The sequence below is a fragment of the Ascaphus truei genome, chromosome 4 (assembly GCF_040206685.1).
Source record: "Ascaphus truei isolate aAscTru1 chromosome 4, aAscTru1.hap1, whole genome shotgun sequence".
Lineage (NCBI taxonomy): Eukaryota > Metazoa > Chordata > Amphibia > Anura > Ascaphidae > Ascaphus > Ascaphus truei.
The window spans coordinates 215,602,513-215,629,924 of record NC_134486.1 but is presented as its reverse complement, the minus strand read 5'-3'; the positions used below and the strand labels follow the sequence as shown (position 1 = coordinate 215,629,924).

The window sequence follows — 27,412 nt, the reverse complement described above, 5'->3', positions numbered from 1 at the left end:
ATTTTATGTATTAAACAGTACTGGGCTCAAGAGCTGCCTCTTCTTGAACCCTTATTACAGATCAAGGGTAACCAAACGGCCTTACACCTTTATTAGAGCCTGGTTACCCCCTACCGTCATACCGTCACACCGTCACAGTGAGTGCCCCAACCAAGCTCTTGCAAAGACTGGAACAATACTTTTTGTCTGTGTGTTTTTAGTCTGTAATTGCTGCTTCGACAACCTGTACAGTATCTGCACATTCAAATGTTTTGTCAGAGAGTTCAATACTTGCATATACAGTAGTGCAGCTAGCAGGGGAACTTCTTGTTTCCTCCTATTTCTGCATCATTTCCTGCCTTAGCAGGGGAGGAGTTAGCTGGTGCAGGAAAATCCAGCAAGAGCACTGAAGAGGAAACTGATACATTTGACAAAGCTATGTATAAGCACATTTTCCTAACAGGAGTCCCAGGTACTGTACAATCTCTCCCATACATTTGCAAAAGGGAATGTACGTTTTAGTGGTTCAATACTGATCAGTCTTTTTTTAAATAATGATGAAATAAGTACTGTATGGAGTTGTTTTTTTAGTTGCATGTCTGTGTAGGCGAGGATAGCCTATTTTATGTTCAAATGAATTGCTGGAACATTGTTCTGTATTTCTTTTAGAAATCTGTAGCTGTTTCCTGATACGAGACTGCAGGCACACATTGGAGATTATTTCTAAATCTGTGGCTTCGGCCAGTGTCTTTTTTTGGATAGTGCTAATGTTTGAAAACCTGGTTTAACATTGTTACTGCTAGAGGAGATTATATTGGTGGTGGGGGTAATAGTAAATGTAATTGTTCCATACAACACACGGATTTATTGTTTTTTTTTTAAAGATGCTATTTTACCTTAAAGGGCAAAACAATGTAAAGAAAATATTCGAATTATTTGTGGAGTGGAAAATTACTACTTTTTTTTTTTGTTATCATTTCAGAGCTCTGTGAAATACTTGCTTATCAAATACTCGTCCATATGTATTGACCATTACAAGTGGAGCAATGCAAGCTGTTTAGAGAATTTGTCATTTTTTTTTATCAACATAAAAAAGTGTTTTCGGGTAATTTAGCTCTACTTGCACCAGTCAGTGTGTCAGTGGATATTTCTGTGTTCATCACACACCGGCTCTTCATCCTTGGTGACGAGGGAGTGACAGGTGTAGATGATTGAACACGCTATATCATGTGCGGTCTGCGAGCTGCTATTCACTTTTTGACAAAGGCCCATTGGCTGAAACGCGTCAAAGTGTGCTAGCTCTACATTGGGAGCAATAAAGTTTTTTCACAGTCAGCTGACCAGCCTTCCATTTGTTCTGACGGCGGTGCATCGCGTGTTTCCTCCTTGTGAGGCGTCTTCTTTTACCTGCCATTCGCGGTCGCACACCGGGTTGCTGGAGCAGAGACCACTCAACACACCGCCGGTCATTGACCGCCCTCACGACGGACGAGTCGTTCGAGGGTTGGCGGTGCTACACACCAGGACATCCATCACGGGCACGGCATCTACAGCTGGTCAAGGGTGAGTCTCATAACATGTTATTATAGTGCTCTTGGGGAGCCACATCATTACTAGAGACCCTGGCGCCCTGTCAGCTTTGCCCTATGCCTACAACTCATATTTGGAAGAAATTATTTCTCCAGCAACTTTTACACATTTCTGAGCACCTATATTGGTGCATCCCTGCACCTATGTTTTTCTTATGCTGATTAATAGGTTGCTCGAAACACATGAGATTCAGGACCAAATGAATACAAATATATACACATGATGAACTGCATTATGGACATTTTAACCCATACAATCCTGTTTTTCATTAGGAAGGCTGGCAGTGACTTTTAGCATTGATTTTGTCGCAAAACTGTTTTTTCTTGCAACATTGTAATCATTATACATTAATTATACTCCAGAATATACAACAAAACAAATATATACATTTTTTTCACTTTCATTATACATCATTAGTATTTTACACCATGGAAGAGGTACAGGATGCACTGGTGGAACATTTCACTACATATGTACAGAAATGTGGCAATAACACAGAAAGACAAAAGAGAGCATTACATATTTTTGATGATGCATCAGATAACATCACTTGTGACACTCCTTTGGATCTGATTGATCACTTTGTTAAATTTGAGAGAATGTTAACACAAGACATTCGTATATTTTGGGATATAATTACATTAGAAAACTACCTCAGAGTCAAGCGTATCCCGAGAGGATTACGCTTCAAAAAAATGCCATCCTTTGGATTTCCAAATAGAGAATTTGAACTCCATTGGAGGAAAATTCTAGACGAATGTTCAACACAATTAATGGAATTGATTATCAGATCCAAAATCAAAGATAAAGAAGTGTTAACAAAAGAGATAGATACCTTCAAAAAGGAATTATATAAGTTTAACCATATGGAACAATTCTCCCACAATGATAGAATTTTGCTACAAAACATAGAAAAAATGGAAAAAATTGTAGTTAGTAAAAAACAAGAGAAATTTTCCAGAGACAAACTAGATTACGAAAAGAACCAGGTGTATTATTGGGAACGGCCTGTCCCAATTCGTGACGGTAATAGACCAAGAGGTCCATTTCAATCCACACCACATAAAGGGTCATCAAACGATGATAAAGATACAAAGAAATCCAATACCAAATCTATCCTGAAGTCCCCAAACTCAGATCGTAGGTCAAGTTTTGACACTGATTCCTCTGACAACACAGAGAGACAATCAGTGTCTTTTTCAAAAAATATTCAGTCTGAAAACAAGGAGTCTGAGAGTGGATACTTCAATAGAACATACATGAGCTCTAGGGATGATCGGACCAGAGCTGCCCCACCGAATATAGAATATACTCAATCAAAAAACGGAAGAGATGCAGAAGGGGGAAGAAGAAGCGTAAAACACACTCAGTCCGACAACAAGAGGAAAAAATACTCCTAGACCCTAACAAGAGTAATGTTATTAACATTTCCAATGTAGAACTCACACCCTCACAAATCATTCTCCTAAACAAAGGATTGAACTTTGCCCCTCAGGAGGACTTTGATCTCTTTGCCACAATCATCGATTTACAGAAATACACACGGAAACTAGCTCTGAAAAAACTTTTTAATCATCAAAAACCCAAAGAACCAACTACAAGGGACTGTGATACTGACTCTTATAATCTTAGTCAACTGAATAATAATGCTTTTGATACACATGTTTGTTCATTTAATGAAAATGCCCTTTTGTCTGACTTACAGGAACTTTATGAGGAGGGTAGTATTGACCCCACACCGGCCCCCCCTTTCTTTGGACACACAGATTCAGGTCTGAGGAAACGCTCCACATTCATGCCATATGGCTCCAAGGGTCCCTGTGTATCGACCTTTGAGAAACTGATAGACAGGGACCTTAGATTATTGGCTAAGGGTTATTCCTTCTCAAAAAAACACCACACTCCTGATAACCTCACCACTCAGGAGAGATTAGACTTGGAGCTTTTGAAACAGGATAATAGGATTATCATCAAGAACGCCGATAAGGGGGGTGCCATAGTGGTACAATCGGCCACACAATATAGAACAGAAGCCCTTAGACTACTTGGGGACTCAGATTTTTACCATAAATTAAAATCTGATCCCACTAATAGATACATGAAAGAATTACACAATCTCATTGAATTGGGTGAAGTACTTTATGTTCTCAGTGCTACTGAGAAAAAGTTCATCACTTGCGACACTCCCATCATACCGGTGTTCCACCATCTCCCAAAGATCCATAAGTCTCTGGAGAACCCACCTGGGCGACCCATTGTGTCCAGCATTGGATCTTTGGGAGATGGTCTGTCCCGGTATGTGGACAAATTTCTTCAACCTATCGTACATTCCCTTCCATCGTATATACAAGACACTACAGCATTACTACTAGCCGTACAAAATCTCACTTGGAAAGACAGTTTTAGATGGGTCACCATGGATGTCACGTCACTTTATACTATAATTGAGCACCAACACGGCCTACGTGCCATCTACCACTATCTTGATTTATCCTCACTTTCAACAGCACAAACCACGTTTATCAATGATTCCATTCTATTTCTATTAACACACAATTATTTTCTTTTGATTCACAGTTTTTTCTTCAAAAACAGGGCACGGCGATGGGGACTTCCTTTGCACCCTCATACGCCAATCTCTTCATGGGTCTATGGGAATCTATTCACATTTTTGGTAGCACAAACACTTTTCGTTCAAATATAATTTTCTACAGAAGATTTATAGATGACTTGATTTTCATTTGGGATGGTGATTTAGATACATTACACTCTTTCATTCACAATTTAAACACTAATGATCTTAATATAAAATTCACATACCACATAGATTCTAAGTCAATCAACTATTTGGACGTGACACTCCATGGTGACTCTAATACTGGTATCAGTACAGATATTTTCTCTAAACCACACTCCAAAAATTCCTACCTCCATGCCAAAAGCTGCCACCCAAAGTCACTAATACGGGGGATTCCAAAAGGGCAGTTTCTGAGGCATAAACGATTATGTTCTGAAGACAAGACATTTCAAATACACTCTGAAATACTTACCAAAAAATTTATGGACAGAGGCTATTCTGACACCGACATACATCAGGCCTATTTACATGCAGATGCTATAGACCGGGCCTCGTTGGTGAAACATAGCAAACAGACCAAACAAACAACAAAGAGGTTTGGGGAATGTCCTTTATTCATTACTAAACACAGCAGACACACTTCACAGATAAGAGATATTGTGTCCAAACATTGGAACATTCTAAAACTTGACTCAGACCTAGATGACATTACTATAAAAGGTCCTAAATTTGCCTTTAAGAAAGCCAATACCCTAGCTACTCATATATCTAGGAGTACATTTCAATCACAAAAACCCTCCATTTCAAACATACCTAAGGGCTTCTTTAAATGCGGGTTTTGTAGACCATGTCAATTTGCATCATCCATCAAGAGGATAACTACTACATACCCCAAAACAAGATATAGGATTAAAAGCTATATTAACTGCCATACCACCCATGTGGTCTATGTCATCACCTGCGGGTGTCATTTGAAATATGTTGGGAGGACCATTAGGCCCTTACATGTGAGAATCGCAGAACATATCAGATTAATTCGGAAAAAAGATATTACCCATCCAGTATCTAACCATTTTTCGACATGCCCTCAGGGTGGATTGAAAAACTTCAGATTTTATGGTTTAGAACACATCCCCATAGACACGAGAGGGGGTAACAGGCTTAACCGTCTGAATAAGACAGAAATGAAATGGATCTTCTGTCTGGATACTCTACAACCCCATGGTCTGAATACAGACTGGGAGTTGCAGCATTTTCTTAATGATTAATTTCCATTAGGATTCACGTTGTCCCCTTTCCATTCCCCCCCCCCCCCCCCCCTTCCCCCCCCCCCCCCCTTCCCCCACCCCCCCCCCCCCCCCCCCCTTTTATTCGCCCTCCCCCCCCCCCCCCCCCCCCCCCTTCTTCTTCTTCTCCCCCCCTCCCCCTTCCTTGTTCCATCATCTCATAATGTTGGCATTACAATTATACCCATGAATTAAGTGCACTGTATGCTCTCTTTAATTACTACAATATATGTACTTCTAGATATAACCTATTGTTCCACCATGTTAACCATGAACCTCTATATATTATAGAATAGTATCATCCAGTTTTGCCATTTAATATGAATAATATGTTTATTCTATACAAGGATTCATGCTTACCAATGTAACTAATTTGTTTTTAACCATTCATTAACGTGATAAAGCCTGCCCTGTTCTTGATCATCTCCTCTATACGATTTCGGATTGTTTATGTTGCTAGTGGAGGGCAGGTGAATCGCTGTATATATGTTTTTAACTCACTCAATGTGTCAGTGGATATTTCTGTGTTCATCACACACCGGCTCTTCACCTTGGTGACGAGGGAGTGACAGGTGTAGATGATTGAACACGCTATATCATGTGCGGTCTGCGAGCTGCTATTCACTTTTTGACAAAGGCCCATTGGCTGAAACGCGTCAAAGTGTGCTAGCTCTACATTGGGAGCAATAAAGTTTTTTCACAGTCAGCTGACCAGCCTTCCATTTGTTCTGACGGCGGTGCATCGCGTGTTTCCTCCTTGTGAGGCGTCTTCTTTTACCTGCCATTCGCGGTCGCACACCGGGTTGCTGGAGCAGAGACCACTCAACACACCGCCGGTCATTGACCGCCCTCACGACGGACGAGTCGTTCGAGGGTTGGCGGTGCTACACACCAGGACATCCATCACGGGCACGGCATCTACAGCTGGTCAAGGGTGAGTCTCATAACATGTTATTATAGTGCTCTTGGGGAGCCACATCATTACTAGAGACCCTGGCGCCCTGTCAGCTTTGCCCTATGCCTACAACTCATATTTGGAAGAAATTATTTCTCCAGCAACTTTTACACATTTCTGAGCACCTATATTGGTGTATCCCTGCACCTATGTTTTTCTTATCAAATACTCGTCCATATGTATTGACCATTACAAGTGGAGCAATGCAAGCTGTTTAGAGAATTTGTCATTTTTTTTTATCAACATAAAAAAGTGTTTTCGGGTAATTTAGCTCTACTTGCACCAGTCAGCTATTTGGGAAGTGATTATTAGAAGAATAAACTCCATAGTATATTTGATAAATTAAAAGTTTAACATCAATGAAATCTACCAATTTAGAATTTTGTGAGCTGTGTCATATATAAGAAAAAATATTAACATATTTTAAGCATGGTGCAGTGTCTCAGTATTTTATAGAGACAATTAGCAATTTTAATACATATTGCATTGTGCTTCTCTTAACTAGTTCGCTAATGATAACACAATAGACAAATGACTTTTAGATCATAGGATCAGCAGATGAAATAGATTAGTGTAAAAATCTTTTAAATGCATGGAATTTTTTTATAAAATGATTATTAAAAAATTGTTCAAAATACGGACACTGGATTGTTCTTAATGTGCAATGTGTGTATTGCAGGCACTTCTGGTAGCCAAGTGTAAAATATCTTGGACAATTGTAGTCAATCAATACATTTCCAAAAACAAGTGCTAAATAGGAGAGTGCACATGACAACATTACAGTTGGAAAATGGGATACCATATTGTTCTGCATGTTGCCAGAGCACAACTTTACCTCTGGCACTTTAGCTCCAATGTATTTATTTTGTTGGCGTATAACAAGGAAGACGATTGTTTACTCCTGTCTGGTGTTGGACCCGGTCCTCCTTTATAAAAAAAAAAAACAGGTAACAGGTACCCGGCCAAAATTAAAGGTTCTACCGGGTCAAGTACCCGGTTTGGCACTTACCTGCAGGGTGGCGGCGACATCTAGGACCAGCAGCAGCAGTCCTGTGGCGGTGGCAGCATCGGAGGTGTCTTCAGCCGCGGGGGAGCTGCAGGAATCACTTCTGGAGCAGGTAAACAGTGTGTGTGTGTGTGGTGCCGGGGAACCACGTGACCGGAGCAGGAGACGGAGCGTTCCTATTGGACAGACGGCTGTCCAATAGGAATGCTCCGTCCCCTGCTCCGGTCACGTGGTTCCCCGGCGGCTCACACACACTGTTTACCTGCTCCGGTGCTGTGGAAGGGATTCCTGCAGCTCCCCCCCTGGCTGAAGACACCTCCGATTCTGCCACCGCCACAGGACCGCTGCTGCTGGTCCTAGATGTCTTCGGAAAGGTAAGTAATAAGATTATTTCCAGCTGCCCTGACATTACCCGACGCCGGGTATTACCCGCCGCCGAGCCTACTTCTCAGTTGCCGGGTCCGGGTAATTTCCGGGTAGCTGGAAGTGTGCCGGGTAATTCCGGGTACTCGGTACACCACTACTCCTGTCACAACAGAAGAGCAAAGGAGAAGTGAATTCTTGCGGTATGACTACCTTTTTTTAACCCATTGCGTGCCGCCATTCCATTGGACCCCATGACATAGTAGCTGCATTATGGGCTTTTAGCTTGTTTTGTAAGGGATATAGGGGCTCGTTCTAGTGGCCTTGATAAAATCACTGCCTAATCAAACGATTTGGCACGGCAAAGAATCAAAAAGAATTACCACAAGTCACAAACCGTGAGGTAGGAAATTCAAATACCACTCGGGATAGCTGTGACCTTACTGTATCTATGCCTTTTTCTAAGTTCTACCGTTGCGATCTACCCGCAGTCTGTAAGGCTACTGCCCCGGTGCACGCAATGGTGCGCCTCCCGGTGCTCTCCTTTTGCAGCCAAGCAATCTGATGGACTTCAGATCAGTGAGCGGGGGCGCAGACATAACATCACGCGGCTGCTTCTCCCTCATTTGCTTTACCGCTGCCGCGACGTGGCCAATGCTCGGCCGGCGTGCCAAAAGACAAAAAATTTGTCTTTTGGTCAAGGCGTTCCCGCATCGCGGCTTTTGGGCAAACGTACACACGTCGACTGGGGCCTTCCCCATAGAGGGCTGTGCCTTGTGTGCGGCGCGTGTGTCGCAGCAGTCACTGGAGACATAGCCTCAGAGCTGCACAGAGAGAGCTGCCTCTCCATGCACAGCTCTTACAGGCAATAGCACTGTTTTTATTTTATTTTAATAACACAGTATTATAGCAGGGGGTCTCCGGAGTCGAACTGCATTAATTTCAGGTCCGGGGAGACCCTGCTTCCCAAGTTACAGGCCCAGGTATGGCGTGCCGGTTTGTCCTGTGCGTTTAAATGTCTCGGTCACGTGACACAGGAGATTTAAACAATGCACGGAGATACCGACACCCCATGCCAGGACCTGTAGCTCGGGAAGCAGGGGGCACACGAACCTGAAAGTAATGTGGTTTGGCTACAGAGACCCCCTGCTACAATACAGTGTTATTACAATAAAATAGAAACAGCTTCATTACCTTAGCAGCTAGCCGCTAAGGCAATTAAGGGGTTAAACCAGGGTTTAGAGAGGGTGGGGGACGGGGGTAGTTGCCCCAGGGTGGGTGGTTAGGCCTCCTGGGAATGATGCGGGAGGAGTTAACCCCTTCAATACCATAGGGGTGGTAACCACTAGGGTAATGAAAAGGTTAACACCTCCCGCTATTCACCAGAGAGGCCTATCCACCCACCCATGGGCACCTACCCCCTTCACCCACCCCTCTACCCCCAAGAAACATTAAAATACAACAACCCTACTGCCCCTCCCCTAACACATACAGTACAATAATTACTATCATCTAGATCTGGATAGTAACGCATTTCCCCATGAAAAATAAAACAGTTCCAGCCAGCATAAAGTAAATTAAAGTTGGAATTACTTTGAAAGCAAAAAGCAGGATTTTCAGCGCTCGTGCTGCAGATGTTTTGATAGGAATAATCCCTGTGCTGCACGTGCATGGAGCGTCTCCCCAGAAGCTCCCACTTCAGAGGTGATCCCCCCTCGAAGGGGGGGAGGACACCCTGAGAAACAGAGAAGAAAAAATGCACAAAAGCGCACAAGGGAAGGAATTAGTATTAATTTATTAAAACAAACACATAAACAGCTGAGGGGATCCAACCCCTCCTCAGCTCAATGAATTAGCTGCCCAGAAATGTAAACCATATATATGGTCTCTAAACATAGAAAACTCTAACACAGTAAAACATACACAACATAAGAAAAAAAAACACAATCAATGTAAAAATAATAAACAGAGAGAGTACTAACAGCCCAAGGGAGTTAAGGTAAAAACCGCCATAGAGAGCTATAATACTGCTGACAGGGGGAAACGAACACTCACACTGAGGCAAAGAAGGGGGACCTCTGATGACCGTAAGGATCCGGATCACGGCATCAAGGAAGATGGAAACAACCGCCACTGGAGCCTCAGGCAAGCTCCGTTTCAGCCTCTCAGCAAACACGCGCAGGATGACCTGTTGTGACCTCTACGCGTTTCGAACCACGTGCTTCGTCAGCACGTGGTGCGAAACGCGTAGAGGTCACGACAGGTCATCCTGCGCGTGTTTGCTGAGAGGCTGAAACGGAGCTTGCCTGAGGCTCCAGTGGCGGTTGTTTCCATCTTCCTTGATGCCGTGATCCGGATCCTTACGGTCATCAGAGGTCCCCCTTCTTTGCCTCAGTGTGAGTGTTCGTTTCCCCCTGTCAGCAGTATTATAGCTCTCTATGGCGGTTTTTACCTTAACTCCCTTGGGCTGTTAGTACTCTCTCTGTTTATTATTTTTACATTGATTGTGTTTTTTTCTTATGTTGTGTATGTTTTACTGTGTTAGAGTTTTCTATGTTTAGAGACCATATATATGGTTTACATTTCTGGGCAGCTAATTCATTGAGCTGAGGAGGGGTTGGATCCCCTCAGCTGTTTATGTGTTTGTTTTAATAAATTAATACTAATTCCTTCCCTTGTGCGCTTTTGTGCATTTTTTCTTCTAAAGTTGGAATTACCCCTGCCAGGATAAAGGTGTGAAGGGTAACCAGGCCATCAATAAAGGTATTATGCCCGGCTGGTTACCTCTCAGCCCTATTTCAGGTTTTAGAGTGTCGGCTCTTCAACCGGTGTATTCTGCCTGCAATTAATGTAATTGTTTGACAATAAAGATGTTATGTGTTTTACCTTTCCAGGAGTGCTAATCAGTGGAGATTCTCAGGCTGAGTTCCAAGGGGGGTTTGGTGGTAAAAGTGTTGTCAGATTTTGTGTCTAGGTAACCGGGATCGAGAGTTGCTGGTTACCCCAAAAATGTATCTGGGAATCAGGTCAGATACATCACTCTGGTCAAAATCCTCCCTTTAAACAGTTACGCTTCGCCGCCAGGGTTCCCTGCTTCAGCACAGACCGGAAAGGTAAATGAGGGCATAGGGATTTATGTATCCCAGGTACAATCAAGGTTCCCTAAGTTAGTGAGGGCCCCAGTATATGCTCAGGTCCCCCAAAATCAGTATAGAGGTTTTGGGGGGTTTCTCCAACTGTATATTAAGTTGCGAGTCCTAGTTTCAGTAAAGGAATGAGATACAGCCCTGAGAGTGTGCCTAAGCGTTTTTTGGTTCTAAAGAAAATTAGGTTTTCTTAAAGGAAGGAGCTACAGCTCTGAAATTGAAGCTAAGCATCTTTTCATTTCACTGTGGGACTTTAGTTGAAAAATGGGAAATATTTTTAATGTTTCATAAAATACTTTTTTGACAGTCTAAATCAGGTTTACAGTGTGTGGGGGGTATGGCTAGTTGGAATAAAAGTATATAGTCCCATTATACCCCTCTGAAATACTATAAGAAACCCAGAAAGTGTTCCCAGCACTCAATAGAAAATATGCATGAAAACGACACTGAATGAAATGCAAAAAAATAAATGTTACTATCAAGAAATAAATACAGATCTGGCAAACAATATGCAATGGACAATGATGCTATTCTAGTCTGTCTATATGGTCTTACCATAAATGGTATCCATATAGCACACTGCATGCAATAGGCAAAATAGGAAGGAAGGTAAGGGAAAACAAGGAGGAGAGGGACAGGGGGATAAAAACGAGTAAGGGGGCCCCCCTTATTCCCCTGTTTTTATCCCCTTCTTGTTTTCCCTTTCCTACCTTTTTTGCCTATTACACGCAGTGTGCTATCTGGATACCATTTGTGGTTGCCAAGACAGCAGCTGCAAATTTGAACTCACTAAAAGATGCTCTTGGTGAAATAGCGAGCCGGCTTCAGAAATTTCAAGTCCAGAAACTTTTTAAGTCCCACTTTTCGGGGCCAAGTTCTGAGAAGAGAACGTAGCGGTCGCGGCTGGAACTACACGCCGAAAAGAGTACCAGGACGTTTGGTACTATCTCCCGGTCAAGGGATTTTGGCATCTCCGGAAGAGATACCGCAGTGGTGTCTGGAAACTCATGCCGATTTGAGTTCCAGGACTTTTCGGGCTGAGTCCCGGTCAACCTAAAGACTTGGTTTTATGGACTATTTCAACTGGGAAAGTTTAGTTTTGTAGCCCAGACCCCGAATAAGTGTGTTTTCTCCTGTATATTGTAATCCATTGTGTGTATGTCAGTTTCTAAGGAATAAATCGTAATTTGTTTTACTTCTTGGTTTTGCTCAGTGATATGATCCCCGGTATAAAGGTGTACATACCTGGTCTTCTGTGACAAAAGGCCATCCTCGTCTTCCTCCTCATCCTCCCGTGGGCAGCAACATTACAATTAAAAAAAAAACTACTGACCACTAACCCCTTTATCACCTTAGCAGTTAGTAACCACTATAGTAATTAAGGTGTTTACCCCCCCCCCCCCCCTGCTATATACTGGGAGGCCTAACCACCATTCCCAGGGCCACTACCCCCACCCCCTCTACACATTGATTGTCATAGCAGTAAACCATTCCCCCAATATGGGCAGGGATTGCCACAATGGCAATGAATGGGCAAGCTAAAAAGAAACCGCCACAACATAAAACATATGGCATTTAAATGAAAACAAGCATTTCACAATAAAGCAAGTGATTGTGGTAAACTATGCCCACAATATGGGCATGGTTTGCTACACTGACAATGAATGGGCAACTTAAAAAGAACACAGTACAAAATACAATACATTACAATGAAATTAAAACAAGAATTTGCCAAAAAAATGCATTGTTTGTCACTGTGATTATCTATACCCAGAAAAGGGCATAGATAAGCACATTGGCAGTCAATGGGCATCCTAAAAAAAATACACTTTTAAATAAAATACACTCAATGTGTTTCTAATCTTTGCTGTATTCACCCTCTGAATCCTACTGGGACACCATCTCTTGACCCACTTTGCAATGCTCCTCAAACAGCCGACGAAGAAGTCCACATTCATATGTTGATTGAAGAAACCTCTCTGATAAAAGGGATTTTACCCATTACTGTACTGCATGTGTACGAATGGCAAGGGGGCATGTTGGTGTGGAGGGGGTGAATAGAAGGGTACTCATTCATTGCCATTGGGGTTATCTTTGCTCCCATTGATTGCATAGGTAGCCACACTTGCAATCAATGGTTGTATTGGCTAGTATTGTGTTTTAATGTTTATGGGGGTAGAGTTTTCACAAACTAGGATTTCACAAAAGTTGGATCCGGGAATCGAGTGAGATTCTCGGATACAGCCAAGTCCATTACACTGGGCAAACTCTGACCCTGAAAACGTTCTTGCGACTCACCGCCAGGATTCCTGCTGCTGCATAATCCAGACAAGGTGAACGGGTATGAAGGGGTTAATGCATACCTACACCATACGGGGGATCCCTAGTATAAGGAGGGGTGCCCAGGTACCTTGAACCTGGTTGTTTCTAGATTGTGCCAAGTATGAGGCTAGTGAATGTAGGCAATATATACCCTTACTCCATCCCTGACACGAGAAAAGGGACTTACACATCTTTATCACACAAAATACAGGACACAGTATATTTTATTAAAGAGTTATATTTAATAGGTATATATATTGATAACCTGTAAATGAACTGTGGGATTTCAAAGTCATGGATTCCGAGAGACCAGATGGCTACCAAGCTTGGTGCCTATGTGTCTGTTCGGAGTCCGGACTTGAAAGCCTAAGGGATGCCAAGGTGTCAGACCAGGAGGGGAACTGCAGTTCTGCTTGAGTACCCACATCCTGGGCTAACACGACTATCTGGCCACCATTTGCCAGAGCCCATACTCTGTGGAGCCTGGACACAGGGTGGGCTCAGTATGCAAAGAGGCAGAGGTGCCAGGTTGGCGCATTCCTCTTTGCAGAATGAAAAAAGGTGCCCTCCCGGCTTTACAATACTGGCAAATTGGTGATTGACTGGCAGAAGAATTCCCACGCTCTGATAGTCGCCCGAGCTGCCATTTGTTCTACCAGACCTGGAGGAGCCTGACCCAGCGGGTGGCATCTGAATAGCAAGGGACTAAGGTGGAAAACTTGTGCATGTCCCTTGGCAGATTCAGATTCCCTGCTTACCCGGCTTTCCAGACCGGCTCCGATCTGATTGGCTTTTGAGAAAGTCCCCACGCTCTGATTGGCTGTAGTTTTTTGTGAATGAACTCCAAAATACTATAAGAAACCCCTAAGTCTATCAAACAAGAGATTCTTGGCGCCAGAAACACGGGCGGGCTTTTCAGAAGTGCTCTTGCGCGAATAGCAGAGCACCGGCTTCAGAAAAGTCTGCCCGTAAAATATTCTAAGTCCAGCTTTTTGCGACCCAAGTTCTCAGAAAGGAACGTAGTAGTCGCGGTTGGGATTGCAAGCTGATTTTAGTTCCAGGACAGGGAAAAACTCTGATTTAGAGTGCACAGCAGCTGGGAAACTCAAGTTTTTGACCCCAGTCCCCAAGTAAGTGTGTCTTTTCATCTGTATTTTGTGTATCATTGTGTGTACAGTATGTCTATTTCTGTGAATAAATCTCAATTTATTTCATTATCTGATCTTGCTCAATATATGTTCCTGGTAAAAGGTGTACAATTAACCTGGTCTCCCGTGACACTACCGATCGGGAAGAAGCACTTCTCTAGTAAGTTTGGCGTTTTATCGAAGCTTTCAGAATAGCTACTACACATGCTAACTCGTTCAAGAAGTGCTCAAACTGCTCAATGAGTTAGTTATCAAAGCTACCTGAATGAGCCCCATTGTGTTCTGCTCTTCTATAGAGCGCTGAACTTCATCTGTACATAGGTGACTCTTCTTCCGTTCACCTCATCAGTGACGCCGCGATCATGTCACGAAGAGGAGCGGTCACACGATTTGCCGGAGTGCCACAGCCCCTCTGGCATTTCAATAGTTAAAGTACTTTGACTACTGATTGTATGTATGTATTTATGTATGTATATATTTATTTAAATAGTGACGTGCACATTCCTAAAATCCTGGACTAAAGCATTAGTCTACTCTGCATGTTTTTAGTTTCTTTGGGGAGAGAAGGGGGAGGAATGGCAGAATGAGGACTTAATTCATGCTCCCCTTACCACCAGGGATCCCCTGGATTAGTGAGATATCACTCCTTTTGGGGAGGGGGAGAGAAATATTTCCTGCACGACAGAACATATTTTACGTGTAATGCTCAATTCAGAGAGGCCAGTAGAAAGCACAACATAATTGCAACATCATCAGGAGTGACATTGCAACTTTCAATTGGTTACCTATAGGCCATATTTATAGGTTTTTTTTGTCCCTGAATGTCAGGGGAACATGGAATTATGGGCCATATTTACTAAGCTGTGTTACGCAATTAGACAAATTATCGTCCATTCAAGTGAATGAGCCTTAACTGTCTTACAAGTTAGCACCTCTTAGTTAAAGGAGCACTCCTGGGGACACATTGTTTTTTAAAAATTGTTTAATAGGTTTGAAGCAGGGGGTCTATGGAGCATTGATTTCAATTTCGGGGACTCCCTGCTTCCTGAGATACTTGCCTCGGAAGGGGGTGCTGCTATCTCTGCAGAGTTTAAATGTCCCGCGGGCCAATATGAAGCAGCAAAGGAAGGCGTCACCGCTTCCTGTTGGCCCGCAGGACGCAAGACCTTTAAAACCGGGCATTTGAATAGCCCCGACTAGCCCGGTCTGGGCTGCTACCGGCACCCCCTTCTGAAGTACAGTGGCGGCCGCCTTTAGCCTTGTGCGGCCGTTTCAGCGCAACTCTGAAAACCGCGGGCAGATGCAGTGTTTGATGCGGCATGTTCCGGTATTTAAAGCCGCGGCCGCGTGCATTGTATTAGCGCTGTCTCAGCATGAATGCAGCATGAACGCGGTGAAGTGCGTGGCATTCGAAAAAAATACCCAAACAAAATCGGAGATGTTGGAGAATAAAAGGGGCCGTGACAGTATCTCTGTACTTAGAGCTGAAATGAACGTGTTTAGGTCCGGAGACTCCCTGCTTCAAACCTATTTAAAAAAAAGAAAACACAAAAAAAGTGTCACCAGGAGTGCCTCTTTAAGTATATATGTAACTAAGAGAGCACACCCTCACAATATTCCTATTTGATATAGTGAGAAGTGGGGTAACATATAGTTAACAATTTTATCAACGTCCATTCAAGTGAATAGAATTTGCATGTGCATTACAACATTTCTCACTATATTGAATAGAGCGAATTGTTTCATTTTATATCCTTATTACCCATTCTCATCTTGACCTCTTTTTTTCCCTGTTTAATATTTGCCGTTTGGATGGCATTCCTGAACTTAGTTTTAACATTGCATAAAAATATTAATAATGATGAAAATAGGGAAAAATTTTGAAAAGTGAAAACACTGAAGTCCCGATCATGTAGGACCTTATGTTGCATTTTTCAGTGATGTGGCATTATTTAAGATGAGGACTCTAAACTACTACAGGATATGGTCTTGGACCACTTGTGAGCCTTGATTTCCTGGTGGTGGTTGCAAGAATCCTTCAAAATTCATTTAAACTGTTCTCTCTTGCAGGTCATAACATTTTTTGTTTGTCAATATCAGCCAGATGTCCAATATTTCTCTTTATATTTACCTATAGAGTTATATAAAACTATTTATGAACACACCAAAGTGTGAGCATCCTCTAAATGCCTCCTTTTTATATAGACCCTTGTTCCGTATAGTCTTAATGCCACAAATTGCACTGACCATATTGAATAAGGACCTATAGACTGCTATTTGTAAGGTCAATTCCGTTATAAAAAAATAAGAAATGCAATGAATATACTCTGATGTAACCAGGGGTCATGCACAGGATTTGTTTTAAAAATGTGTACTTAAATAATTTTGAGTTTTGTTTCTTCTTAGGTATAGGAAAAACGACTATAATTCAGAAAGCTTCAGAAGTTTTGAAATCATCCGGTGCTTCCATTGATGGATTTTACACAGAGGAAGTGAGACAAGGAGGCAGAAGAGTAGGGTTTGACATTGTAACCTTGTCAGGAAAACGTGGAACTTTATCCAGAGTTTGGTATGACGATGTTTATTTTATAGTAAACTGTGAGTTCCTTATCCATTCAGTAAAATTCTGTGCATTACCTGCCCCCTAGAGATGGGAGGAGGCAATATTAAAGTTGGCAGTAAAGGTCATACGTATTTAATTAAGATACTAGAGGATTTTCACTAATATGCTGACTATATGCCTTTATGCTTTATCTTGATATCTATCCACCAGATAGTGTCACCAGATTTCTCATGGTGCTTTTATTTGGTGTTTATCCCCATTGTGTTGATCAAATCCAAAACAATCTGCAGCAGACTCTTTACCACAGTAGGAATCTCTCAATACATGTAAAAGGAGGCTTGTAAGAATCATGAGTGTCAAGTAAGCAGTTCTTGAAGTGTAATGGTACTAGGGGGGGTTTGAGTATCACTATTGTTTCCTTTACAACACCAGAGAGCAGGGCTGCAAACAGATATCCCGGGGCCCAGGACTAGAGTTATGTCCGGGACCCCCTCCTCCCCCCGTGTCGGTGGTCTTGCGAGCCCCCCTCCATTTCACACCTCACGAGACCCCTCTATTTCCCCCCCCCCTATTCCCATGTATTTAACCCCCCTCCGTCTCACTCCCTCTCTTCCTCACTCACCCCCTCTCACTCTCCTCTCCTCCCCTCCAATTACCCAACTCTCACTCAATCTCCCCCGCCTCGCATGTATTTCTCTCCCCTGCGTTTCACTCTTACTCCCTTTCTTCCTCACTCCCTAGACCCCCCCTCTCAACTCAACTCACTCGCCCGTCAATTACCCCACTCTCACTCAATCCCCCCTCCCCTCACACAATACCCACGCAAAAAACATACCATAAAAACCCACCCCCATACAAAAAACCTTCCAACCCCAGCCAAATGCATACAAACCCCCCACACCACAAATACATACAAAGAACCCTACCCCCCAAATACAGTACATACCCCAAAAATACCTCCACCACGAAATACATACTAAATACCCCCCACCACCGAAATACATATTAAAAAAAATCTCCATCCCCAAATACATATAAAAAATACACCCCCCCCCCCCCCCAATACATATAAAAATGTATTGGCCCTATGACTGCGGGGTGCCTGGCGGCCGGATCTTTTTTTTTTTTTGCTATATGCTATACAGTGGAGGTTTCTTGTCGCCATTTTCACCCACCATAACTTAAACTGTGTACGTGTGTGTGTGTGTGTGTGTGTATATATATATGTGTGTGTGTGTGTGTGTGTGTGTGTGTGTGTGTGTGTGTGTGTGTGTGTGTATATATATGTGTGTGTGTGTGTGTGTGTGTGTGTATATATATATATATATATATATATATATACATACACACACACACACACACACACACACACACACACACACACACACACACACACACACACACACACACACACAACCAGTCAGTTTATACCAGGATCATTCATTGAGCAAAACAAGATAATGAGATACATTTAAATTGAATTTATTCGCATAAATTCGCATACACATAGTGAAACGCAAAATACAGATGAAAAGCATACTTACTGGGGCTCTGGGGGTCACAAACTAGACTGTTCTAGGTGCAGGGAATTCTAAATAAGAGATTTCCTCTGACCGAGACTTAGCCCGGAATCTCCTGGTTCCCAAATTGGCATGACCCCCGCACGCCGGAAGGGAAGGTAGGGGGGTGCTGTGCCCCCCTGCCTTATTCCCCACACTCTGTGATGGTGAAGCGGTAAGTAGGCTCATAATAAAGGTTAAGCCCACTTGGTTACCCCTGATCCATGTATTGGGGTTCGGGAGTGTCGGCTCTTGAGCCCAGTGTTTGTAAATGCATTATATAAAATTATTCGACAAAGAATTTTCTGTGTTTTACCTTTCCAGGTGTGCCAGCAAGCAGAGATTGCTAGGCTATGGGTTTTGCGGAGAAAGTCTTATCAGATTGTGCCTAGGTAGTCGGGGTCCAGAGTTTCTGGATACCCCAAAAATGTTCCCGGGAATCAGGTCGAAATCCCGGATATGCACAATGCGCCGGTCAAAATCCTGCTCTGAAAACGCTTGCGCAACTCACCGCTAGGACTCCCTGCTTCAGCACAGACCAGAAAGGTAAATGGGACATAGGGGTACAAGGTATCCCCAGAACGGTAAAGGGGTCCCTAGTATCAGGGGGGGTGCCCAGTTAATGCCCTGGTCACCCAGAACCTGGTATAAGGGTTCTGGGGGTGCTCCAGCTATACATAAGGCTGGGAGGATTTTATAAGTCAAAGTCAGGTTTGCAGTGTGTGGGGGATATGGCTAGAGTGAATAAAAGTAAATATTCTCATTCTATCCCTCCTAACCAAAAGACTTAGAACGTTTAATAGTGTAAAGCATATTTTATTAAACAGGTATGTTTAAAGTGTATAATCCTCGTACACAGTATATGAGCTGGGGACTTCCAGTTCCACAGTTCAGAGAGAACATGTGGCTAGCAAGCTTGGTGCCATCAAGTAGGCTTGGGTCCCGAACATGAAACCCTCAGAGGTTGCCAAGGTGTGAAAGCCATTTGGGTACCGGAGTTAGGCTCAAGTACTCACGTCCTGGGATGAATGGAAGTCCTCGGGCGCGAGGAACAGTAAATTTGAAACGACCAAAAGATGCCCTTGGAGAAAAAGCAGCGAGCCGGCTCCAGAAATTTAAAGGCGGAATATTTTCGAAGTCCCACTTTTCGGGGCCAAGTTCTGAGACTAGAACGTAGCGGTCGCAGCTGGGATTGCAAGCTAAAAAGAGTACCAGGACAGTTGGTACTGTCTCCCGGTCAAGGGATTTCAGCATCTCCAGATGAAAGAGAGCGGTGGCGTCAGGAACTTCATGCCAATTTGAGTTCCAGGACATTTCGGCAGTCCCAGTCAACCTAAAGACTTTGCTTAGGTTTTATAGTCCCATTCAGAAACTACTACAACCATTCAGCGCGTGGGAATTCTCCTGCCAGCCATTCACTGATTTGCCGGTATACTGAAGCCGGGTGGGTACCAATTTGGATTCGGCTAAGGGGCATGCGCCAACCTGGCACCTCTGGCTCTTAGCATATCGAGCCCACCCGCTTTCCAGGCTCCGCAGAGTCTGGGGAATTGCAAATGGTTACCGGATAGCCCTTTAGCCCAGGACGGAGGTCGGAGGTACTCAAGTATAACTACCTTGGCATCCCTGAGGCTTTCAACTCCGGGTCCCGAGCAGACTCAGTGGCGCCAAGCTTGGTAGCCATCTGGTCTTTCGGAACCACGGACTTGGAAATCCCACAGTCACCTATACATTGGTACAAGCATAACATTTGTTAAATACACTCTTTGCTTATGTGTCTTGTGTTTTAATGGGTCTAAGTCTTCTGGTCTGGTGTCAGGGATAGAATAAGAATATATATTCCCTACTCTTACCAGCCTTATCCCTGGCACACTGCAAAACTCTGACTTTAACTTTATTCACACAATAAAAACCTTGCAGCTTTATGACATAGCTGGAGGTGGTCTCTAGCACCACCCTGAGGAAGGTCCCACGAGGACTGAAATGTTGGTCATGTTTGTGCTGTATTACATCTGATTACAGGTCTTTTTTTCATTTACCTTGAGTGCTGTATATAATCGATCCATTCAGTGCTGCAGGCAGTTGCTTGGAAAGGCTTTGCCCTTAATAAATTAATATATACCCCTATACCAGGTTCAGGGTGACTTGGGCATCCCACCTTATTCTAGGGATCCCGGGACTGTTCTGGGGATACCTTTATCCCCAATGCCCTTTTTACCTTTCCTGTTTGTGCTGAAGCAGGGAACCCTGGCGGTGAGTCGCAAGAACGTTTCCAGGCTAGGATTTTGTCGAGCACTGTGCTTCAATATGCTCCAGAATCTTACCTGATTCCCGGGTACATCTCTGGGGTGTCCCATAACTCTGGAACCCCGCTACATATCAACAATCTGATTAAAGATTCTCCGCAAAACCCACCCATAAACTCACAGCCTCACGAGCTCCGCTGCCCAGCACCCCTGGAAAGGCAAAGCACAGAAAATATTGAATTGTAGAATAATTACTACACAGTGTCAGTGATACATACATGACAGCTTGGTTCAAGAGCTGACACTGTAGGACCTTTACGCACGGATCGGGGGTAACCAAGTGGGCTTGACCTTTATTAGTGACCCCCTCACCGTCACACATACATACATACATACATACATACACACATACACATACAATGACACTGCAGGAGATGAGGTGTAAGCATGGATTTGCTTCAAGTTCAACTGTTACATGAGAAATGTGGACAGGCAAGTCACCTTTACCCAAGCCAATTTGTCAATATGCTACCCACCCTTCTTTGCTCAAATATCAGGTGATAATGGTTTTCACTACTCAAGTCAAGACACAAAGTAAATGCATTGCTGCCTTCAAATTACAAAGTGAATGTATATGGAACAAAAAGAAAAGAGAGCTAATTCATCTGAACATCACAACTACTGTAACTACATATCCCTCCCATCACATCATGGTATGGTTCCTTTTCCATGCTGTCTTATCTAATACTGTCTTTGGTTATTAGTAATATATGAGTTTTACTTTCCAGTTAAGCAACTTTTTTTTTAATGTTTTATTGTTTATTTAAACACCAGTAAAAATATTTTTGTATTACAGTTCTGATTTACCCACAGAGAGGTGCGAATACAGAGTTGGACAGTATGTTGTAGACCTCGTTTCATTTGAACAACTGGCTCTTCCTGTACTTAACATTGTAAGTAATCAAACAATGTTTAAACCGTAAGCATGTGTACAACATATGACTTATGATTATTTAGCACACATGATTTCACTGCTGGTACTTGAGCTTGGTAATATTGATTTTGGTTGTTTTTACATGTAGGTTACACTAGCGCAGTTTGTATAGAAATACAGAAATCTCAGACTTTTTTTGATTTATATTCCTTAACACTTTTATATATTAGAGTGTGACTCCCTCGTGTATGGTCTTGCCAAACAGATAAGTAATACATCTAGTATCGGCAAGATGTTACATTGCAGCATTTACAATGTGCTTTGTGTTTAAGGTGGATCAGCTAAACTAAAGGCGGGCTATCCGGTAACCTCTCACTACAGTATTTGATTGTACTACTAAAAACAGTACAGAACTGATAAAATGTGTGTTCATCTAGATTGGTATAAAATATGGGTAATTTTTAGATTTCTATGCTGCAGGTATTTAAACTCCACTATTGGACCAGTCAATGTAGTTTGTTAATATGCAGAGAATACTAGCCCCCTTCTCCCCCCCCCCCCCCCCCCACCATCCTCCTTAAGTGGTAACCCGTAAGGTGTACATTCTTGTAGCTGTCCCTGTTGGATGTTGCTACATTTAAAAAGTGCATACTGTATTATGTTATTTATGCCATGATGTAGTATGTTGACAGTGAGTCTTTAACAGCATTAAGCAATGTTTTTATGTTTTAGAACTTAATACACAGCAAAAAATCAGTACTGTAGTTACTGTTACTCACAATCCTTTGTAATCCAGTATCTCTGACGCCATCAACGGTGGTTACTGGTTTTAACTATTGGTAGTACTGGACAATACGGAGTATATGTATGTATGTCTTTATTTATATAACGCCAGTAATGCACATAGCGCTTCACAGCAGTAATACCTGTGACAATTGTGTAAATAACAAATAATACACAACACATAATGGGAAAAAGTGCTTCAGACATAAAAGTAACATTTAGGAAATGGAGTCCCTGCCCTGAAGAGCTTACAATCTAATTGGTAGGTAAGAAGAACGTATAGAGACAGTAGGTAAGTGTGTCTGCAAGGTGCAAAGGTTTATGTACAGTATGAGGTGTAAAGTATCTGCCACGGAGCTACTCATATGCATCGTTTAGCAGGTTTGTTTTAAGGTGGGTTTTAAAGATGGATAGAGAGGGTGCTATTCAGATATTGAGGGGAAGGGTATTCCAGAGGTGTGGGGCAGTCAGTGAGAAAGGTTTAAGGAGTTATTTTTGTCTTTGATCATGGCCCTTTTATGCTTTACGATAATCTGCCCTATATCAACAGGCTGACCATGGAAATGCCATACAAAAAACTGTGTATGTGATAGATGAGATTGGTAAAATGGAGCTCTTTAGTCAGTCCTTTATTCATGCTGTGCGTAAAACTCTGGATTGCTCTGGTGCTCTGATATTTGGAACTATTCCGATGCTCACAAGAAAGCCACTGCCACTTGTGGAAGAAATAAGAAGTAGACGGGATGTTAAAGTGTTTCATGTAAGTGATTTTAAATTGTTTCAATTGAATTAATCAATCACTACTCATGCATTGTTATGGGTAACTGTCCCAGTGCCATTTAAACTGTAGTACTGTACATTCTCTTGAGTAATTCATTAGTGTACAGGTGGTTCCTCCAACAGAAAATGGTACAAATGTGCAGTCATCTTTTATAAATTACATGTACTCTTCCTTTTTCAAAATCATTATCACATACAGTAGCTTATGGTGAAATTACCCAATAGTTTACAGTTTACAGTCTTGAACGATAGCCATTTTAATTGCATATTTTGTCGTATATAATTGTGTTCCACTTTTTGACATAAACTGGAATGATTAACATTGATTCTAGAAATGGTAGATGCTACCTGCCAGGGTGTTTTTACTTTTTTGCAGCTCTTAAATATGCTGCTAAATTGAACCATCCCTTTAAACAATATTGTCAGGCTATTAAAATCAAATAATTGTTGAATTATTTCATTATCTGTGAATACTTCCTGTCTTGTCCACTTTTGAATTTCTTCAGACTCTGGACTTCATTTATCTGTGTCTATTGCTTGGTTTTGCAACTGAGAGATTTTGATAGACCCTTCTGTATATTCACTAGAATCCACTACCAATCCACTGTAATTATTTCTGTGATTCATTCTCCTCTAAAAATTGAGCAACATTTTGTGTGTACCAGCTGACTAATCTCAAATGGATAATTAGAAAGCACTTTATTAAGGTGGAGGATATGTTTTTCTGCTATGTCACAAATAGAGGGACTTGTTTAGACACTGCAATAAATGAAAGAATGATAGCGCAATTAGTTAACCCTTTTAGTGCTGGGGGCCATGGTACCAGATTACCACAGCCCCTTCCGGCATGCTGCAAACGTGATCATTTCTCCGACCGATCACATGGTCATGGCATTACTGGTGACACTAGTTGAAGAGGTTTCATCTCCCATTCAAATCACATTCCATGCTGGACGCGATCTCCCATAGTGTGGGACATTCAATTGGTTAATAATAATAATAATAATATACTATCACTGCTTTTTTTCATATTGGCCTTGTTATTCTCTTACTACATGATACCTGAAAACTAGCTTAAATCTATTTGCTGCATTTATATCGCTTATAATTGCAACCATACAATACATGAGAAAATATCAATTAAAATTATAAACTAAAGTGCAATTTTGTGTGTTTTAGGTAACAAGAGAAAATAGAGATGACATACTGCAAGAAATTGTGACTACCATTCAGAACTGCAGTAAATAGAGTGGATTTGAGGACCGAAGAAATTTGATTGCATTGATACAGTATATAAAATAGTATTCAGTTTCTTGAAGAGTTATCTCTAAGTTATGTTTATCATTTGGTCAGTCTGCAGGATATGGGTTATTGATAAAAGGGAATATTGACACAAATTCACTTATTTGATATAGTACTTAATTTTATTTTATATATAAAAATATATATATATATATATATATATATATTCGATCCATTCAGTGCTGCAGACACTTGCTTGGAAAGGCTTTGCCCTCAATAAATTAATTAACCCATACTGCTGTTAAGATGGTAACAGTAATTAAAGGTGTATTTGAGTCACTTCCATTGTGCAGTTAATTTACTATTTGTGTACCGTATGTGAGGGACTGGGTTTAAAGCTGTCATAATTTGGAGCCATTACTAACACAATAAATAGTATCTTGTGTGTAGAGTATGCATTACAGTAAATATATGTTCAAGTTAAAAAATATATATTGTAATAAATGAGAGCACATTGTGATCTCTTACACAAAAAATGGCAATTTCATTTTATTAAGTCAAGGCACATCGTATGGAGAGGGGGAAAAGAGGTATAAATAGTATATTAGTGATAATCTACTTCAGGAGAAACAAACAATATAAAACATTGCTTGCAAAGAACATATACTGTTTGTTGGTAAAGCTCTACCATTATTTTGTCGGAGTACTTCAATGGGATATTAGAAATTGTAATGAGGAACTTTTGGTATGTGGACCTATAACATTTTAACCAAGCTCTCTTAGCATTCATCATATGCATAGCACTAAAAATAAGTACAGTACTTATTTATAAAATATTTTACCAGAAAAAATGCATTGAGCGTTACATCTCTTTTTCAAGTATGTTTTCAGTACTAACTGTGACAGCTACACATAAAATGACACTAAACTTCTGTGCCCCCTAGCACTTGTATATGCAGTCATTATCTGGCTCTTACTCTGCTTGCTGTAAACTGCAAGAACCAAACCTGTGTCTAATGTAAAAAAAAAAAAATACTTGTATAAGTTAACGATTGCTAGTTCCATGACAAGATACTTACGAAGAAGAGTAACCCAATAAAAAGTACTAAAAAGGCAAAACAAAAAGACACGGCCACAAACAATCTCTAAAAAGGACAAAGAAGTCTAAATAGCTGGCCAACTAATTTAAGCAATGACAGCTGTAATAAAATGCAGACAAACTTGAATTAAATCAACACACACAATCAGAGACAGGAAGAAGTAGAACATAGGATATACAGATGTAGTAAGCTTTACTGCCGGCGCGGGTGTGAGAAGCTACATCTAAATGCCTGGAAATTATTTACGTTTTGCGGGGTCATTAGAACTAACTCTTGAGTGCACCATGATCGGAAAAAATTGAGTTTCAGCATTGGCGCAATTCTCAGCAGTAATGAGGCGGTGCTAGTGTGCTACACCTGTTTCCAACTCTCTTCCTGCTTTTCTCAACTCCTTTTCCTCTGTCACAAAGGATGATGTGTCGCTACTGATCTCCTCTTCTCCCTTTACCACATGCACTCTTGACCCCATTCCCTCCCGTCTCCTCAAATATCTTGCTCCTACTCTAAACCCTACACTTACACATATTTTGCCTCTAAACTCCTTGAATGCTTTGTGTTCTCTTGCTTGCTCCATTTTCTTACCACCTACTCTCTCCTAGACCTTCTACAATCTGGCTTCCGCACTGCTCACTTCACTGAAACAGCACTCACCAAAATAACTAATGACCTTGATGCCACAAAAGACAAATCACCTCTATGGTGATGACACACATTTACCTTTCTACCCCTGACCTTACACCTGCTGTACAGACCAGAAATCTCTGAATGTCTTTCTGCTATATCAAACTGGATGGCCCTAAACAGACTCAAACTTCACATGTCCAAGACTAAGCTCTTCATACTTCCTCCCAAGCCCGTCCCTACTTCCCCTTCTACATTACTGTTGGCAATACTATCATACACCCAGTATCACAAGCACGCTGCCTAGGTTGTCACACTTTACTCTTCCCTCACATTCTCAATGTAGCTAAAACCTGTCATTTTTACTTCTGTAACATTGCAAAGAGACGCCCTTTCCGCTGTCCCACGCCTGCTAAAACTAATGCAGGTGCTTATTCTCTCCCATGTTTACTATTGTAACCTTCTACTGTCCGGACGTCCTGCCTCTCACCTGTCTTCCCTACAATCTATCCTAAAATCTTGCAGTAGTATACTATTAACTGTAATACCCCTCTATCACCCACCTCCCTCTCACCCACCCACTTCCCTCGCCCCCCCACCTCCCTCTCACCCACCCACCTGCCTCTCTGGTCAACCTCCCTCTTACCCACCTCCCTCACCCAGCCCTCTATCTCTCTCCCACCTCGCTCACCCACCATCCTCGCTCACCCACCTCCCTTGCTCACCCACATCCCTCTCTCACCCACCTCCCTCTCTCTCACCCACCTCCCTCTCTCTCACCCACCCACCTCTCTCATCCACTCACCTCACTGTCTCACCCAACTCCCTCTCTCACCCACCTCCCTCTCTCTTCCTCACCACATCCGTCTCACCCACCTCCACTCACCCACTCAACCAGCCACCTTTCACCCACTCACCTCTCACCCACCTCCCTCTGTCATCCACCCACCTCCCGCTCTCATCCACCCACCTCCCGCTCTCATCCACCCACCTCCCGCTCTCATCCACCCACCTCCCTCTCTCATCCACCCACCTCCCTCTCTCATCCACCCACCTCCCTCTCTCATCCACCCACCTCCCTCTCTCGCTCACCCAACCTCCCTCTCTCTCTCACCCAACCTCCCTCTCACCCACCTCCCTCTCTCATCCACTCACCTCACTCACACCCACCTCCCTCTCTCACCCACCCATCTCCATCTCTCACCCACCTC

General features: G+C 42.4%; 1 protein-coding gene across 1 annotated transcript; it reads left to right on the top strand.

Moving 5' to 3' along the window:
* Window positions 1-347: 347 nt before the first annotated feature.
* Window positions 348-26,942, top strand: NTPCR (nucleoside-triphosphatase, cancer-related). The gene is made up of 5 exons (XM_075596858.1): window positions 348-451; window positions 16,780-16,942; window positions 21,598-21,694; window positions 23,009-23,218; window positions 24,418-26,942. Exons 1-5 carry the CDS (start codon window positions 418-420, stop codon window positions 24,484-24,486), a joined length of 573 nt encoding a protein of 190 aa, XP_075452973.1. The 5' UTR covers window positions 348-417; the 3' UTR covers window positions 24,487-26,942.
* Window positions 26,943-27,412: the final 470 nt, after the last annotated feature.